A 19,593-nucleotide genomic window follows, 5' to 3' on the forward strand; every position below is an offset into this window, starting at 1 on the left:
AAAACGATTAAGTTATAAATATGCTGGCTCCGGACAACAACTTTAAAATGGCCAGACATGCTCTACTGTTAGCGTCCATGTTTACTTCCGTAAACACTGAACACGCTCTCTGCGTGTCATTGTTGTGTCCTCTTCTGTGCATGCGGGACACTTTTGGGTCATGTGAGGTTCACACAGGAGATCACATACAAGTCGCATTTAATTGGAAATGTGAACGAACTCGCAAAAAAATCAGATTTCACAAAAAAAATCGGAATTGAGCATTAAGCCCTGCAGTGTGAACGTAGCCTATGACCCACTATGTATAGGCACAATGACTACACATAAATGTCACAGGACACTGTGTGGGAGTTAATACATAAAGTAAAAATGAGCAAAAATAAATACATTTATTCCATCCCACAATAAGACAGCTTTATGGAAAAGCACATATATAATAATTCTGAAAGTACTAAGTGGAAACTGCATGCTCTCTAGTCTATGGTGCAGGCATGGGTACAGGTGCAGGTAGAGGCTGGCAAACCTATGTCTTCAGTTCAAACGATGAAAAGTTCTGGATGGATAACATTTTTTTAGAATTCTAAATAAGGCATTAAATTTGAATACTAATTGTCTTTTTACTGCAAGGACAGCAGTAATCAAATGTGTACAATCAAACTCACTGTGCCTACTTACCCCTTGCTCATCCAGCTTCATCAGCTGCTCAGTGACCTTAGGTGTGTTGAGTGCCAAGCGCAAGCAGTGAACATTGAGCTCGGGCACAAGGTACTCCAGTACTTCTTTTAGAGGCAAACCTCGACCTAGACCATGCTTAGATGTAGAAGGAACTGCATCTTCCAGGATGGAACCACGCAAGGTATTCAGCTGGAGATGGTCCATTCAGTAAGAAAACAAAATAGGAATTGCAATAATCAGGGTATTAACTACAAAGCAAATATAAATGTGACATTCTAATTAGACCCTCCAGAAAAACGCGATTATGCGCATGAATTTCCGCATTAATCACCAAAATGCCGCTGGTTATGCGGGGGTCAATTATTTCCCAAAAGGCCGCATAATTCCCGCAAAACAGCGCATAATTCCCACAAGAATCTCACATTTCCACGAAAAAAAGAGAAATATGCGGGTCCCGCTTGATTTCACAATTTCCGCATAAAATGAGAAAACTATAACCAATATAAATGGAGTTGTGAGTTTTTATGTGACGCCCGGCCTGACGTCATCAGTTCGCGCATTCACACACACACTAGAAGCACGAGCTGATGTGGAGCGCGGCGCCAGTGTTGCCAACTTAGCAACTTTTTCGCTAAATCTAGCGACTTTCCAAAGCGTCCTAGCGACCTTTTTTGTCAAAAGCGACTAGCCACAAATCTAGCGACTTTTTCTGCCGTTTTGGAGACTGACAGGAAAACTTGCATCATTCTGCAGTTACTGTCCTCAACAAGCAGCAGGTGCTGCTGTGAGCATCTTCCCCTCCCAAAGCACAGGCTGTCAGTGCAGTAACCCCGCAGCAGTCCCAGTGTCTGATTAGAGAACACATCCCTTCGCGGCCAGACGGCAGGTGAATCGCGCATATTTTTGCATATTTCACAACTATTCGCATACTTTGCAACTTTCCGCAATTTCCCCGCATAAAATGGCATAAAAATCCCGCATATTTATTCGCATAATGAAGAATTTTAGCCCGCATAATCAAGGATTTTTGTCTGCGTTTTTCTGGAGGGTCTATCTAATTCTCATTTGCAGTAAAATCCTGACAGTAAAATGACTTGACCAACCGAATACAATACAATATAAACCAATAATTAAGCATTTACACCAGATACTGTCCACTCCTCAAGAGTTCATTATATTTTTGGTGACCTGCATTGTTTTGGAATGATAGTTTGAAAGCAGTTCTTTATGGCATTTGCCTGGACCTGTGGTCAATTATTAAAATCATACAAATAGCCTTACAGTGAAAATACACTGTTATGTAATAAACTTGTTTGTTAAATGGATATATTATTCTACATAACTGTTCAAAATATTGCAAAACCACAACAATTTTAAAGCTTCTCTCCTTTGATCAGTGGAGAAGAACATTGTTTCTTTATCACAACTACAAAAATGGCGAACATTCTCAAACACTTCCGAGCATGGCTATATATGAAGGGGTCAGAAGCAGAGTGGTCTAATCCACAAAAAATCTGAATTGAATTTTATAGAATTTCTGTAATATTTTACGGTCTGGATTTTAGTGCCAAAGTGGTCTAACCCTCAACCCAAATATACCGTTACAGTGGTGTTTCGAATGTTGTACCATTCTTGAAAACATAAAACTTTGAACCCATTTTTCTCAAAAACTACAGAAAGTGGGATAGACCATTCTGCTTCCAAACCCTTCATATGGACAGCTGAAGACAAAATTTGTAGGCCCCTCATGAAATTTACATTTTTTTTTTTCAAAAAAATTCCAAAGTGCTGTTAAACAGATCAAGGAATTTTTAACATAGCTTTTCCAAACATCCTAGTTTTATTTCGGATTCTTACATTCTTTTGCTTTCTACACAGAAACAAAATTATTTAACAAAAACCAAAAACTACCAAGGTCAGAATTATTAGCCCATTGATGCCAATAGTCAGCTGTCAGGGCTCCAGACTGTGATGAAATGGTCGCATTTTGCGACTAAACTTTGATCTACTCACGCATGTACAACCAGTAAATTTGCAGATTTTTTAAATTATTGAATATTTTTTGTTGTTGACAAACTTCTGCTCCACACTTCAGCCCAGTAGCTGACAGTAATGCATAAATGAGCTGGTTTGCCAACCGATATTAACTCCTAAAGAAGAAGAAGAAGGCGGGCCATTGTGTGAGAGCGAGGGGCGAATGATGGTGAAGCTCCTGATGTTTCACAATGCATCTGATGTTTATTTACGTTCAGCTGTCAGCCTTATTTTGAACACAAATTCATCTTTCTGTTCTTCCCTCCTTTCTTCAGGAAACACCATCAGAGCTTGTCTCCATTCCAGCTCCTTCTAAGTTTAGACACATCCTTTACTAGACAGCAACAGCATGGAACCATTTTCTTTCATCTTTACACGAATTTTCAGACTTTTCAATAGCGTCTTCGTCATATCAAGAAACCTCTTCTTAGAGAACTCTTCCTGTGCCACTGGAATGGTGACACAATAAAAGCCCGCAACATTAAAAATATGTCTTCAAAATACATGCCTGGAGGGAACGGTTATTTTAACACTACCAAAATAAAGCCTTGCCAAAAGTGATGAACTGATCGACAGACCTTTATAAGAGTGATTTACACACAATTCGGTATTCATACACAGCATGGACATGCATAACACGTGCCTGTGCTCAGCACAAGGTTATTTTTTTACTAAAGATTTCATCCGTTGGAAATTATACGTCAACTGAGCAGCCTTAGCGGAGTACTGCGCTGTGCTTTTGTTGTTATGTTGTGTCAGCTGCTTCACAATAAAATATGAATTAAAAACATTACAGTTTCTGCATTTATTGTTGAAGTATTTATCAGTAATACAGTGGAAATGAGAGGAAATGTGAATATTTACTTTGCAAGTCAATTTTGGTGTGCGCCCCTAAATTCTGCTTGCACTCCTAAAATTTTAAGTTAGGGGCCACTGTGCTCCTAGGAAAAAAAGGTAGTCTGGAGCCCTGAGGTGTGTATCCTTTTTGCTGGATAACAGCTTGCAGTCATTTGTTGTAGTTTGTAACAAGTCTCTGACACATCTCCTGAGGAATTGAAGCTCATTCCTCTTTGGCAAATATCTCAAGCTCCTCCAGATCTGATGGTCTTTTGGCATGGACTCTGGTCTTCAGTTGACCCCACAGATTTTCAGTGGGATTCAAGTCAGGGCTTTGTGCAGGCCAGTCAGTCATGTTCACTTTGGTCTTCTGGAGGTAATTCTTCACCAGGAACGATGTATGTTTTGGCTCGTTGTCATGTTGGAAGACAAAGCGATGACCTAGACGCAGATGCAGTTTTGCAGCTGACCGTTTGACGTTTTCTTTCACAATGTTAATGTATCCTTTTTTTTCATGATTTCTTCAACGTTGACAAGATTCCCAGTTCCAGACGCACTGAAGCATCCCCACAGCATAATACTGTCACCACCATGTTTAAGACACATCTCTCAAAATTTTCATTCCAGATTCTTTGAAATGTTTCGCTTTCTAACTCTGCTCAACTGCATTATGTGGCTCTCTTTGAATTTCTTGATGAGACTTCTTACTTCACTTCTTGACACTTGAAAACGCTGTGATAACTTTGTATACCCTGTTCCTGCTTTGTAAGCATCAACTTTTTCTCAAGTCTAAACTGATTTCTTTTGTTTTTGTTATGGTGTTTTCTCAATTGACAGCTCAAATCCTTAATAAAGTTTTTATAATGTGTGTAAAGGTTAAGACAACCTCCAGTTTTAAGTTGATTAATTGATTACAAGCTGTGAGCATTACAAATTCAAAGCACGTGATTGCACAATGGTGGTTTGTGCTTTGGCTCAATAAAAAGGTCAGTTCTTAAAGGGGCTAATAATTTTGACCCTGGCAGTTTTTGTTTTGTGTTAAATAATATTGCTTCTGTGTGCAAAGTAAAATAATGTATGCATTCAAAATAAAACTAAGATGGAAAAGCTGTGTTAAAAATTCTTTTGAAAAAAACCCCTACAATTTCATACGGGGTCTAATAATTTTGTCTTCAACTGTAGACCATATGACACTACAGAACTTGAAAGCATTTTCACAATGACAGAACCACATTTAGTCAAGTTAAGTTGATGCTTGCTGCTTAGATAATTGTTCCCCTAGTGCTAAGCATTTCTACCAGCATTACTAGTTGTCCGGGCATGGGAGACTAGTAGGCCTATTTCAAGAGAAGAAGAAGCCAATGCTGCAATTTGGACTTGGGATGATTTAAGAAATTGACCATTTTTAACAAAATGTAGTCTAAAGCAGGGATTTCACAAACAAATTTTCTCTGCTGGTACATGGAGAAAAATGGAAATAAATAACGGGTAGGTTTTGCTGCTGCATGTTTTCCAGCATGAAGACTACTAGGCTTTAGGGTAATAAAAAAAAAAAAAAAAAAAACCTTAAGGAGGACATCCATAAACAAATCAAGAACACTGTATAAAGTCCAGGACCTGAATATCTATTATGAGGAAATAAACACAGCTGGTACCCCGTAGTGGTCCCCTGACACTTTTAAGTGTCTGCGTTTTGTGTTTGTGTCTTCATATTTTGCACGGTAGGTCTAGTGCTGCTGCCAGTACAGTCAATATTAAAGAAACTGAAGAACAGAAACACTCCTAACTCAAGAGAGGACAGCAGTGAAGGACAGTACGCCTCAGCGGCCGCTGAACTTTTATATTTGACATCAGTGCATCCCACTCCACTCTTCCACAGACACACATAAATATCTATACCTGCAAGACTACCTGCCCTGAAAATAGCAATTGGGGGGAAACAGGGAGGCAAGAGAGGTAAAGAAAATGACAGAAAACATAGCACAGTGGGTCGTGCGTCATCCCAAGAGATTGGAAGAGCTATTACTCATGTTGTGCTTTAATACAAGAGCAACGCTTTACCTTCTCTCAAACACCTTTGGTGCTATTTTAGTCTTGTTTAGCTGTAAAATGGCACAGCTCAGTCCTTCCCAGATGAAGGCTGACAAATGGTGGGTGGGCGTTCAGCTCAGGGAATAAGGACAGAGATTTTCCAGTAGTGTTTCTACTGGAAAAGATGGCAGCAAGGGCTAGAGGGATTCACAGAAGATTTCCTCTCACTGCAAACCGCATGTTGAGCATTGTGAATAAACAATTGAGAGAATACATTAAAATTGAGATCAAACGTGCAATAATTTGAGGTGGTGTCAAAGTGTGGAGGCGGCAGCATCTTGAGCTATATCTAACAACCTGGAGCTGAAGCTTTTATAATCTCTGCCCCCAAACGACTTTTTCAATATGCGGGGCTTAGTGCAGATCCTATATGTTAACTCCTACACAAATTGAACTCATAATAGCTTCACAGTAACATCACTCCTTATGGAGTGTACTTAATACTGACACATTTTTGAACATAAACATTCATAAAGGGAAGATCTACAAATACACTATTCTAAATGAACAGACGGATCCATTAAAATTAATCCTATCATGCAATAATCCACAAATCAGGCTAACAAAACACAATTTATGTCAGTATATAACGTGCAAGATACGCTTTTCAATTTACCTCACTTGTTCTGAAGATGACCCTGTAGTTGTACTGCTGGCCGTGCTCTTTGTGTTCCTCCAATTTCTCCCTCCTTAGACTCACTGCCACTGGTCCCAGGTTCTCGTCTACTCCCAGATAGTTCCAGTGTTCTAGGGGTGAAGAGAAAAGTCATTTGAAGCAGGGATCAGCACAAAATGATGAGAAATAATGAGAAAACCTACAGATATGAAGAGACTTTAGGAAATGATGTACAGGTATATATGGTAATACAATGTGGAGAACATGTAAAAACCTGACACTTGAAAGTAAGACCACTTTACTAATGCTTGCTTCAATGCTTGCCAAATTTTGCTATGACTTATGAAATGAAGAATGCAGTATTTGCATTAATACCGAATATTTTGTGAATTGAAAAAAAACATTTGAATATCAATAACATTTTCCATGCCAGTACAGACAACAGCATTTCCTCTAAGACAATTTCTACATCATAGACAGAAAAAAACACCTTTAAAAAAGGTCAAGAACTACACATCTAAAAAGGTCTAAATATCCAATTTTCTTACCTCTGAGATAGAAGTACTTTCGGTAGTAATAAGCACCAAGGTCAACATGTTCCACAATGTATCGTTTAGATCTGTCAGCATGTAGGCTTGGCCCATCCTTGGGAGCCTCCAACACAGCTACACCAGCATTGGTAAAATGGGTAGTAAGTGTAGCATCCAAAGGTCCCTCCTCTGTACTGCCAGAGGAATTGTTTGAGCTTCCACCACTCCCTATGCTGCCCTGCTGGAGAACATACAACAAGGAAAAGTAAAGCAAGCAAACTGTCAAACATATTATTAGTTTTAGTCTTCTGCACACCTTCACTCTGCTGCACTACATTTTACCTGATTTTTGATCTTGATGTTTTCAAAATGCAAATGATCAGTTATTATCTGTGCAGATTGCAGCTCAAAATTAAAAGTCACAGTATTTTTTTCAGGAATCAAGACACATTACCATCTTCACATATATTTTAAGAAAATGTAATTACACTGTCCTTGAACAAAACCTACCTGTTTCACAGGAGAGATGTTCCTCTCACCCTCTCCACCAATCTCATTCCTGAAACAAGGGCAGCTGAGAACCAAATCATTGCTCTTGTCATCACCGGGGTCCAAGGCAGGGTTGGTGCTGTGTCCTCCTCCTGTCCCTTCCTTGCTTAGCTCTTCTTGTGAGCCACAAGGTGATCCATATACTCCACTCTGATTGGAGGAAAGGGAGGATGAGGCTGAAGCAGAAGCGGCCGCAGCAGCTGAGGCACCAGTAGTAGTGTTCTTGCGCTTGCCCCCAGATTGTCGGCTTTGGACTGCCTCGTTGAGGTCAAACAGTAGAGACTGGACATCAAAATGAGCAAAACCTTTTTGACACACCCATGGTTTGGGAGATGGACCACTTTCATCTCCTTTTCCCCCATCTTCAACATCTGAGCCAGCCCTTGATGTGTCACCTTCCACCTTCACACTGCGCAGCTTACGGAATATTGACTCACCTCCCGTTTCCGACTTTGACCTTCTTTTTAAGTGCTTCTCTCGTTCCTTCAGCCGACTAGCAGGACTACCTCTGGCTGGACCTAAAGGTCCATCTGGCAGGTCCAGGGCAGTCTGTTTAATGGGAGCCACAGTAAGAAGTTCTGTTAACTTCTCTGGAGCTGGGCTTCGCTGATCAGGAGCCTCAGAGGAATGGTATCCCTTTAGCATGTCAAAGAAGCTCTCTCCTGACACTCCATGTTTGTCTATGGATGAAGTGCTGCCATACTCACGATGCATGGGTGTCCACCCAGAGAACGACCAGCCCTCATTGCCGTCCCCATCCAGCTCACTGATAGTTATGTCACTGTTACTGCGCTGCCGGATGCGTCTCATGCCTTTACGAGGTGAACCTAGATAGCCATCCGGTGACAGGAAACGATTGTCCTTTCCCTTGCTTTGCATCTTGCTCTTCAGTGTGTTGTGGATGTTGCGCAGCATTGAGGAGTCCTGTGGGCTTATCAGGTGGCCCAGCTTGGCTGACAGATTGCTGTGGGCTGTGACAGCCGACGCCCCTCCTCCACCACTACCACCAATTCCTCCTCCTCCACCTCCAAGTCTTTCTCTGTCACCACTTCCTGACCCTGAAGAGCTGGTAGTGTTTGTAGAACTGGGTGAGTCTGTTTCCACAGTGATATGCCAAATGCCCCCTCCTCCCCCATCTTTCCTTGGGGGCCAGTCAGCCACACGAGCCCGAACCCCCATTTTGGGGACACCAGGATTGGTGCCAGTGGTTGAGGAAGACGAGATGTGGGCACTCTCGCTGCGAGGTGGTGGTGCTCCTCCATTGGGAAGTCGCAGGCGGCGGGTATAGAACTCATCAGTAGCCGGCACCGAGCCACCAACTGAGCGCTCTGTCTGAGAACGCTTTAGACTGGTCATGACGGAGATGGGAAAGGGCGTGGGGAGGGGAGATGGGAGGGAAAGGTAAGGACGGGGTCCCAATTAGTTTAGATTTGGGTCAACATAATACCCACTAAGTGAAGTGATGAGAAAGACTCACGGATACATTTGGAGCTGCAAAAAGAGAAAAGAAAAAAAACACATGAATTCAAGTAATCAATAGTCAACACAAGATTGTGAAACAGTCATATTGAACAAAAAGATTGGTAACAATTACAGCAAGTACGCACAGTTTAACCAACACCCTATAGCTTAGAAACAGTCACAAAGATGGCTTGCTTTAAACTTTAATGGACCAAATACAAAATTTTAAAAAGGTTGAAAATTAAATGTGAAGAGTGTGAGCAGTTCAAGGCATTGAGTTTGTATTCTTTTTTTCCCCCTCCTTTTTAAAAAAAAACAAAAAAAAACAGACTGTACCTTTACCGAGCTGAAGCTTAATGAGAGGAAATGTCTTGATGGTGAATTTTCACAGTTGAAGACTCTAAAAAGCAGTCTACACTGGAAACATGCTAGAGCATAACTCAGTATGTTCACTCTGGAGCCCAGCAGCTGAGAACAACACCACAAAGAGAAAGAGGATAGATAGAAAGCAAAGACAAAAGACAACAGAAGAGGAATTAGACACATCAAGTTACTTCTAGCTTCACATGCTAGAAAGTTGCAAATCTCACCAAATTTCAGACACTTCAGCTAAAATGATAACGTAAACTAGAAATTACAGTACTTCTGCAAAAACAGAAAAGTTAGGCTTGTCATCTTAAACAACAGACAGAAAAGGAAAACCAACAATCAAAATGAAGCTGTATCTGAGATCCACTGTAGTCAGTAGCTTAGAGAGACCATCCAGTTTTGCTGCATTGTCACAGATGAGAATAGAATCCCTTTATTCATCCCCGAAGGGAAATTCAGTTTTTATTACATATTATACCTGATTTATATATATATATATATATATATATGTATATATATATATATATATATATATATATATACATATATATACACATTATATACATATTATACTTGATAATACCAGACCCCTGAGTTCACACATGAAGATCAGTTTACTAGTAACAGGAAGTCCTGCACAGTCTGCTCTGGCTTTATAGAGAACTTGGACATGGCCATCGAACAGGCAGCATGGGTCGACCAAAAACAAATGAGAAGTCACATCAGAAACCTTTAGATCCAGTGGTTGTCGACCAAGATATATGCAAGGATCTAAAAGTCAAGAGTGGCACTGCAGTACTTAATGTGACCACTGAAAATGACAATTATTGCCTTACACAATCTCTGAGGAAGGACTCCAGTTTGCATGAGCATGTACTTGTGTACTGGTTTGTCCATAATGATGAATCAACTCTAGATTCCAGACCACACTTTGTATCACCATGGAGATAAGGAGTCTTGTACAGTGCATGTTTCTGTGTCTGTCTGAGTGAGTGAGTGAGTGAGTGAGTGAGTGAGTGAGTGAGTGAGTGAGTGAGTGAGTGAGTGAGTGAGTGAGTGAGTGAGTGAGTGAGTGAGTGAGTGAGTGAGAGAGAGAGAGAGAGAGAGACAGAGAAAAAGAGAGAGGGAAGCCTATCCCAGACAACTCAGAGCAAAGGCAAGAGACACCCTGGACAGGACACCAGTATAGCACAGGGCTGCATATACAGACAAACAATCAAGCACATTCACATTTACTCCTAAAGAAAACTTAGAGACAGTTAACCTCAGCATGTTATTGGACTGTGGGATTAAGCTGGAGAACCCAGTGAGAACCCACGGTGCATAAGGAGAACATGCAAACTCCACACAGAAAGATCCCAGGACAGGACATGAACCAAAGATCTTCTAGCTGTGAGGAAACGGTGCTAAATTTTTCAAATGGGTCTGCAGCATGACATTCTAGTCTGGACTTCAGTTTGGCTTTTAGCACTGAAGTGTTTGGTGTATAACAGGCAAGAATACAAAGATTAAAATTCAAGTCTTTCCTGTTTCACAGCAAGGTGTTGGTAAGTCTACTGGCAGACATACATAGTAAATAGGCTTCAATTAAGAAAACAGTTTTTAACTCATAAAAAGATAAAACATGCTTTAAAATTATTTTAAAGCTCAAAAACTTTCATTTCAGCTTGTTGAACTTTTTACTTCATAGTCAGCATCAAAAAAACAGTGAAACACTGTTTTTTCTCCAACCAAGTATGGACCAGTGTCAGACAGATTTTGGTCCTTTGGTTAAACATTTGGCTATTGCAGGTCTGTATAGGGTACAGTAAAGCCTGCACTTACCTATCTTTCAGTACTAAAGCTAAAGAGAAGAGCTCCAGTTTCTCTTCTAGACTGAAAATTATTGGACTGATCAGTCCTTCTTGCACTAGTGGGAAGCTCAATTACAACAGCCAATCTGAAAGCTCATTGCAAAATAATGTGCATACTTTGTGCACTGATAATGTTACTAACTCTGCTGATCATAAGTGTCCTATTTTAATAAATAGGTACAAAATGAAATTATTTTCTTTATAAAGATATGAATGATGTAATAAATATATAATTAAATAATAATAATTAAATAAAGGCCATAAAGTAGCAACACATTGCTGTGTTCCATGATGGGCAAATGATGACTGTGAAATCACACTCAAAAAGCATACCAGATAGTATACCTGCAGACTGCTATTCTCTTATTCTGCTGCAGACTGGTTAGCACTCTTTAAATGAGAGTTGGACAGAATAAGCAAAACATTGAAAGTTAGAGAACAGAGTGAATGAGGATAGAAATAAACTGTACATTAGGTTGGGAGACTGGGAGTTGAAACAAAGCGTTGCATACCTCTCCAGTCGCAGAGGACCAATTACACTGACAGATACTCAGCAACCTTTAGCAGTGCCTAAATGAGGTTGACTCCTGAGGTAAATATGTAGCATTACTGCTCAATGCAGTTATTTGCTACCAAGGTTGCCTGATGGCCTAGCTGACCAGAGCTGTCAATGAACTTGGCTAGCATTGCAAACACAACATTACCACACAATGAAAAGGCTGTTGTAAAAGCCTTTTGGATTTTACAGAACAACTCTGGCAATTTATAGGAGAGTGAGTTAAAGAGTCAGTTCCTTGCAGGTCAAATTTTGTGCAAAATGTATGTAGAACATTGGAGTCAAGCTGAGGGACCATCTCAGTCAGTTTGGAAAAAGGAGGCCTCGCAGTGGACAGTAACTCTTCTGTGCATATGGACATTTAAGGAGTGATTGCTCTTACATGCACACCAGTGTCCCAGTTCTGAGGCTTATCCCTGCTTTGATCACATTCTGGATATGGTGTTTACACGGAGCACAAAGAAATCTTATTCTTATCCACACACACATAATAAAGACGAGCATCCTGGTTTTGATTGCTGTGTGCTGTCTGCATAGGTGCCCGTTTAAAACCCAAACTGGCAATTGAATTTGACATTCCTGTAACTGTTCACCAAACATTTCATTAAACTCTGGCTATTAAAAATGTGGTTACTTTTTCTTGTAATAGGTTGACTGATTAAATGGCACAATCTCAATACCAATTTGTTTCATTCATCTGAGGTCCAGCAATGGGAGACCACAGCATCGTTAAAAAGGTGGAGAACACATGAAATGTGTTGTAATTCCTACGCTAAATCTGCATCTTGATTATTTCACTTTGTTTCATGTACAAATGCTGAAAATTGTGTCAATGTCCAAATGAAGAGTTCATTTGCAAAAACAGGTAACTCCGTTATCAGAAAACTCATTTTTTTATTGTTTACTTGAGATAATAATAATAATAACACTAATAATTTATTTTTTTCTATTTTGTCATGTATTTTCAACTGAGTCAAATCCACTCAACTTCAGTTTGACTGATATTATCTCAAGTAAACAATAAAAAAAACTTTTCTGAAAATTTATCAAAACGGAGTTGTCTGTTTTTGCAAATGAACTCTTCAAATATTTATGGACCTGACTGTAGCAGCACTGCTTGTAAATGTTTCTAACTGCCAGAGCCTAATGTTATTGCCAAGCAGCACAGGTGAGCCACAAGTGCTGTCAAGCAGCAAAGCCTATAGCTGTGCGACTATGAAACTGCTCTAGTGCATAGTGAGTCATGCACACCTGAAAATTACAGAGGAGATGACCGAGTGACAGAGGCTAGTCCTGCACAATGAAAGGAGACAGACATAAAAGACATAAAAAGGCTTTTGCAAAGAGAGGGCACAGAAAGTTGAGCAAAATATTCCATGACTGCACCAACCAGTGTGTGTGTGTACATGTGTGTGTGTGTGTGTGTGTGTGTGTGTGTGTGTGTGTGTGTGTGTGTGTGTGTGTGTGTGTGTGTGTGTGTGTGTTCGTGAATAGAAATGTGTGTATGTGAGTGTCTCAGGTACAAATCCTGAAACTATATATCATAATATTTATTTTCTCCATTCTTTGAAATACAATAAATTACTATTTTTAGACAACTGCAATTTTAATTATTGTTCTGTGTTCATTAATCAGCTTGTATTGTGTTGTGGAAAACAGACAGTTTTCAGAAGACTGTGCTTAGAAAAGATCATCACATTTTAATCACAGAGGTGATAACTGATGACAAGTACAGAAGTAAGGGAGAAAAAAAACAAAGACTACTAAATTAAAGAGGAAATCAAAAGTTGCAAGTCATTTTTGGCCGTTTTTTTATGTTACTCAATCTTCGACTATTATACACCTGCTTCACCAGACAGACATTACTCCTAGAACAACTGGTGAGTCAACTCAAGTCCTGTCATGTTGTTGTAAATCCTTACAACACATACTATGTAATGTCTCAATGAGTTTCACAGGTTGAGAACAGAAACTGTTCCTGACCCAGCCCAAGCTGCAAGCTGTGTAAGGAGACAAGTCGGAGGAACTAAAGCCTTTCAGACACACAAAAATAATACAAGAACCCTGTTCAGCAAAATTCAAAAACTCTTGCTGCAATAAAAGCCTTGGATAGGAAAATGTAAATTACAAATAAACAGAGAGATACACTGACTCAAACTTTGACAGCATGTCTTCTTGGCCACCAGCTGCCAAAATACTGCCGGACATTGGTGTGAGCATACACAATACATTTACAATTGGGTATAAAGCCAGTGCTGGTTATACAAAGAGCCCTTGGACCAAAAGTACACAGGAAAGAACCAGATTATGACTCAGACATTTAGTGTGCACCTAAGTGTCTCTCTCTGTCTCTCACACACGTTACAAAAACAAAGGACCCAGATGATGAGAAACGTTGTATCACATTATTTTTTCTCACCCTTGTAATTCTTCCCAGACTCAGTGACACTAATGGCTCTCAGTTTTCAGTTGGTTTAAAGTCATTGTCAGTGTAGGTGGGAAACCATTTTCGAACCTCACTAAATATCAAGCACATGCAGAAAAATTCAAAGTTATAAGAAGAGTTTTAAGTGTTCTCACAAACTGAACACATCAGCAGCAATTGTTCAGCACCAATACAAAAATTCTAAGGAAATACTGGTACATCAAAATTATCATTGTCAAAATCTAACAGTAGTGGCCTAGTGATCTTAAATGCTATACAGCCATTTGAAAGACAAACAGTTTTTCATCTCAGCTTGTCGAAGCATAAATGAGGAAATGGCGGGCCAAGACACAGAGGGAAGAAAGCGAGAAAAAAAAAATCAAACATTATTCTCTTTGATAGCTGCCTGGCAGCAGGCAGTCCAAAGTGTTGGGGTTTCAGCTCAGAGCCTTACAAAGTGAAATTGTAACTGTGTGGAAAGATAAACCTGGTTTGCTGTTTTTCTCTCCCTCTGCAGAGATAGGCAGTGGGGTGGGGTCTCCTCTCTAGCGCGTGATGTAAAAGGGGATTTATGAGTGCTCTGAAGTCTGCTGTTGTCTTTTTCTCTTCAGTGTGAAATTGTTGAAATTGTGTTCTATGGTACTTCCCTATCCCCAGCTACCAGAGAATGGTAGGAGGAGATGAGCACAGCAATTTGAGCAGAGAGCTGTGCGTGCGTCATCAGTTAAAGTAAATGGCTATCACTTAATGGTGGAATTTATTAATTTTCCTTTGGTTCCAGGTACAGGAATAAGTGTGTAAATCTTTGCAACTTAAAAATTAAATACTGAAATTAAAGTTTCAAAGTACACAAGTTTCAATGCTTTTAAGTGCCACATGTTAATAAACTTGTGCGACACCCTGTATTATCACCCTGTGCTCCATTCTCCTGAATTAATGGCTATGATGACGTCTCTAAGGGAAAAAGAAGAAATACTGGTGATAGGAAATAAAGGCGAAAAACAGATAGGAATTTTGAGGAGATGGCCTAAGGAGAAGAGCCACTTAGTGATTTAGGACTACAGTGTATACCGACGCCACAAATAGCTATGGCCTTCCTACATCCTCTGCATGCAAGCATGTGTGTGCATGTTTGTATTGCACAGCTAAACTTCAAGTACTGGTGATCGATACCAAGCAAAACCCAAAGTATGAACAACTATGCTCTTCGCCATCATGTTGCCTTTAAATCACTTATATCGTACAGAATCTGGGATGCATGAGCTCTGATGAATCAGGTCCATACAGCCAATCGCCTTTGTGACAAGCTAATCTATTATTTATGCAAGCAGAGGGTATTTTGGGAAGGGGAGGGATGGTTGTTTGGGAGATAGGTAGAGTGAGGTTCATCTGTAATGTCTAAGCTAATAATGGTGATGTAACTGTCCTTCTCAAAACTTGAACTGTCACTGCTTTCCAATCTTTGACTTATGCACATCTCAGATGCCACTTTTTATTGTTGGTTATAGGGCTGGACCTGAATATCCGAATATTAGGTCATGACGGTGGTATCTGAATATTTATTTTGAGATTCGAATATTCGGATTGCTGAAAATGAAAGATCTCATTCACGATAAAAACCATGGGATGCATGGCAAGGCATGTACCCACCATTAAAGGGGAACTTCGTTTTTTTTTCAACCTGGGGTCTGTTTTCACATGTCATTTCATACATGTGAGTGATGGAGAAATGAATTTTTGACATAGCTCCAGTATTTAGCCAGGCAGGCAGCTTAGCAGCTCAGCGAGCAGCTCGGCTAGCAAAAAGTATGGGGCAACTTGCCCCAGGTTTTTGTTCACTTCTCATCTCTTGTATGTTGTGGGACACTCGTTGAGACTATCCGAGCCAGTCAGTGTGGGAAAAAAAGCACGTTAGGGCGGACTTTGACTGTTGGGGGGGGGATGGGCAAGTTGCCCCATACTTTTCGCAAGCTGAGCTGTGAAGCTGCCTGCCTGGCTAAATACTGGAGCCATGTCGAAAATTCATTTCTCCATCACTCACATGTATGAAATGACATGTGAAAACAGACCCCAGGTTGAAAAAAAAATGAAGTTTCCCTTTAATGTTGTTACACATTTCCTATCTTTAATCTCGTTGTAGTATATATAACTAACAAAAAAAAACAGCCATTAGATATTTAAAAATTAAGCTATAACTGATTTGCATACCTGCTTAAACTTCAACACCTAATCATAGCTTAACTAGGAAACAGGAATAACAACATAAGAGCAAATGGGCTAATTTGAGCAAATGTTAGGTTTAGCTAAGAATCTCTGCATCACGTCTGGGAAGCAGCCGTTTCTTTCTGTGAAATTTCTTGGCACTACCTGACACATTTACTGCAAAATGCAAGCTGTCACACCTTGTTCACTCCTGGGAGGCTACATAAGACAATAAATAAGTAAACAGTGAAGAACACATGGATGCACTCAAGACACACACAGATTGAATGAATGTCCTATCTGAGAGGTTCCAATCCATTTACCATATCCCTTCAGTGACTAAAAATAAGCTACTGAAACTAACCAAGCTGCAGGCATCATGTTTGAAGGATACTGTTCAGGCTCCTCAGATTCAGTGGGATTTGGCAGGAGTAGTGTGTTGTGTGTATGTGCATGTTAGTGATGTGCTAGGTTGGTACTAAGTATCAATATGAGCGCAACACTAGCAAAAAATTATTTATTTTCAAAAAAGTTGTTAAGACTAGTGAATTAAACTACATTTGAACAAAATCAAGTATAAGAATAGAGTTCATCACATTTACTGCATAGAGCCAGTAGTTACTCTTTCACAGAAATATCCTAACTAAGACATGTAAAAGTCAACAAGAGGCATGTGGTCATCTATTAAAATGGTAGCCGACACCTCAATAGTCTCTGTGAATTACAACTAAGAACAACAAGTAATTGTAATAAACAATTCCAATTAATTTTTGTGCATCAATGCTCAGGAAAGAACTGCTTTGCTTTTAAGAATGTCTATATGCACTCCTACTTGTCTGTCCATTAGATCTGTTTGTAGGTTAGTCTGATTTCAACAGTAAAGCCGCACTGTTACAAAAATGAATCAGGTTAACTTGGCCTCTAATCTTTCTGACCATGTAATTACGTTTATAATAGTGCAAAATGCAATAAAACAGTAAGACAGATTCTAGGCAAATAACTAAGTCTGCAGTGCTCAGACAGCAACAGTGAAGCCGCCTGGTCTCCTGCAAGAGCCACCTCCGCACCAACACCAAGAGCCCTCTAATCTGTGCCAATCAGATGACGTTAAACAACCATTTGTTGTTGAATTGGGCACCAGCACACGCCCCCTCCTCATTTCAACATCCACTGCAGACCCTAGCAAAATGCTGGCAACGTAGCAAAAGCAGGCACAACAGTGAGGGTGACAGAAATAGCAGAGTGGTGAATAATAGAGAAAAAGAACTGTGGTGTAATTAACATGGTGGCTGGGGGCTGATGTACTGTAGAGAGATAAAGAAAGGGAGTGAAGGGAGAGCTTTGTGATAAGAGGATAGAAAAGTGATATGCAGGGAAATGATGAGAAATTAAATGAATTATGGAGTGGAAAGTTGTAGAGAGGAAAATCTTAAAGGAAATGAAAACAGAGACAAATGCAACAGACAAACAGATTAAGTTAGAGTATATCTAACCACAGCCCTGTGATTACAACTGAAAAGGAAATTTAATCCTGGAAACTGACAAACATTTACTCAAATTGTTTGACTTCATCCAAGGACAATCCCACAGTATGTACAAATCACCAAATACATGTAAAAAACAAAAACAAAAAAAAACTAAAATTTATATTTCAGAAAAAATCTCAGTTGCTGCTCAACAAAAATATCCACTGATGTTTCACAAAATACTGGTACACAACAGTTCAGAAATGGGGGGAGACAGGAAGGGACGAGAACAGACATGTGGATGATAATAAAATGTTCCCCAGCAGCAAGTACATCTTAACATGGCTTCTTTAGCTTCATGTCAAATATGTATTCCAAGGCACCTTTCTGACTGGTAACATGTACAATTTGATTCATTTCATATGAAACAATCCATCCACTAAGATGCCTTATTATCTGCTGCCTCACAGCGCAGGTGATTTCTTTAGCCACTGAGAGAAAGCCATGGATTACAGCCATCAAAAATAAACTGCAGATTTCTAAAATGGCACAGCTCTGCGTGGGCAACAGTGAGCTGGAACAGCACTGCAGTAAGAGGGGAGTGAGTATGACTGAGAACGAAATCAGTTCACTCTTCAGTACTTGTTATGTGTGGTATCTATGCAAGAAGAAAAAGGAAGATAGAAACATGGACAGCGAGTGAAAAATGACAGGAATGAAAAATGGCAAATAACAACAGTAAATATTCATGAAGACAGATCAAATCTGCAGATTCCAATCTGAACTCTCACATTTAGAGTACATCCACATTTTGTTGGTTAAATTTGAAACCTTTCATCTTTCTATCTATGAAAACAGCACAAGCATGGGAAGAAATAAAGAGTATTCCAAAAATATTTTCTGTGCAGTAAATCAAAGTTATACCGCTCCAAGTTTTTTGTTTACTACAAATTAGGTGGAGACTGTTTATTTTTGGCAAATTTCTTATAAGACATGTAGAGGTAAATTGGTAAACTTTCAATATTGGCCTTTCAGTTCAGCGTGCATGTATACTGAACGATTGCAGTCATTTGCATGTGTGAACCTTTTTTATGTGTGCGAAACTCAATTTGAGTTTTCCCCCCTGCATTTCTCCCCTAGCAACCATAGCAAAAGACTACGTGCACAGCGCAGCCTCGTTGCTATGGTGACCACAGACCAACAGGAGCTAGACCCTCTACTATCATTTAAGTCTGCTGTAGCACTACAGTTTTGCAGTTGACTACAATGCGATGGACAAAGACAGGTGGAGCGGACCAAACCTATTTGCCAGCATTGCTCCAATGTGGTGTGAGTTATGTAGCTTGTTGTAGAGTCAAACTTACTCAATGATGTTCACCAGAGTGTAAACCAGTGTTTGAAGTAAAAAAAAAAAAAAAAAAAAAAAAGAGTGCAGTGCAAACCCAGCTCTCCATTGCATGTAAGCTGTCTTTGGATAACTACCTTTATTTTGGAGAATATTTGTGTTGTACAGTCTAACTGTTGCACTTTCATGGATATTGCTTTTACTATTATTTTGCTCATTTAAGAGTATATTTATTCTGCTTTAACATTCTCAATTTTCTTTTTGAATTTAGTAGGTTGCAGCTAGCTGTAGCAGTACGGACAAATAGTTTTTAGAGACAAAAATCCATAGTCTGCTAGGTAAACCAGTGTTTAGAAGCAGTTTAATGTTTTGTATTTCTTGTTTTCATAAAACTGAAAACAAAACAAAATCATAACCCAAAAAAACTATATACAAATTTTGGTGTCCATTACACCCCTAGAAACATGTAAAATAATGTGATTCTAAATGTAATTTTAGAATTGGGTAATATTTCCGACCAAAATGCATGTCACACATGATTAATTCAAGGACCAGCAAAAAGTTCAAACTTATTCTTAAGGTGA

General features: G+C 39.6%; 1 protein-coding gene across 4 annotated transcripts in view; it reads right to left on the reverse strand.

The window, feature by feature from the left end:
• The window catches only part of sipa1l1 (signal-induced proliferation-associated 1 like 1), a 75,114-nt gene that overhangs the window by 34,975 nt on the left and 20,546 nt on the right, over positions 1-19,593 (reverse strand). For 2 of the 4 annotated variants that reach the window (XM_051960895.1, XM_051960896.1), the window contains 5 exons: positions 9,130-9,261; positions 7,294-8,823; positions 6,802-7,024; positions 6,254-6,384; positions 676-864 (listed from right to left, as the gene is read on the reverse strand). In XM_051960895.1, coding sequence (XP_051816855.1) covers positions 676-864; positions 6,254-6,384; positions 6,802-7,024; positions 7,294-8,688 — 1,938 coding nt within the window. In that variant the 5' untranslated portion in view covers positions 8,689-8,823; positions 9,130-9,261. The remainder of the gene's footprint in view (positions 1-675; positions 865-6,253; positions 6,385-6,801; positions 7,025-7,293; positions 8,824-9,129; positions 9,262-19,593) is intronic. The other 2 variants (XM_051960897.1, XM_051960898.1) reach the window with 2 other exon arrangements.

This window comes from Acanthochromis polyacanthus, chromosome 16, assembly GCF_021347895.1.
Source record: "Acanthochromis polyacanthus isolate Apoly-LR-REF ecotype Palm Island chromosome 16, KAUST_Apoly_ChrSc, whole genome shotgun sequence".
NCBI lineage: Eukaryota > Metazoa > Chordata > Actinopteri > Pomacentridae > Acanthochromis > Acanthochromis polyacanthus.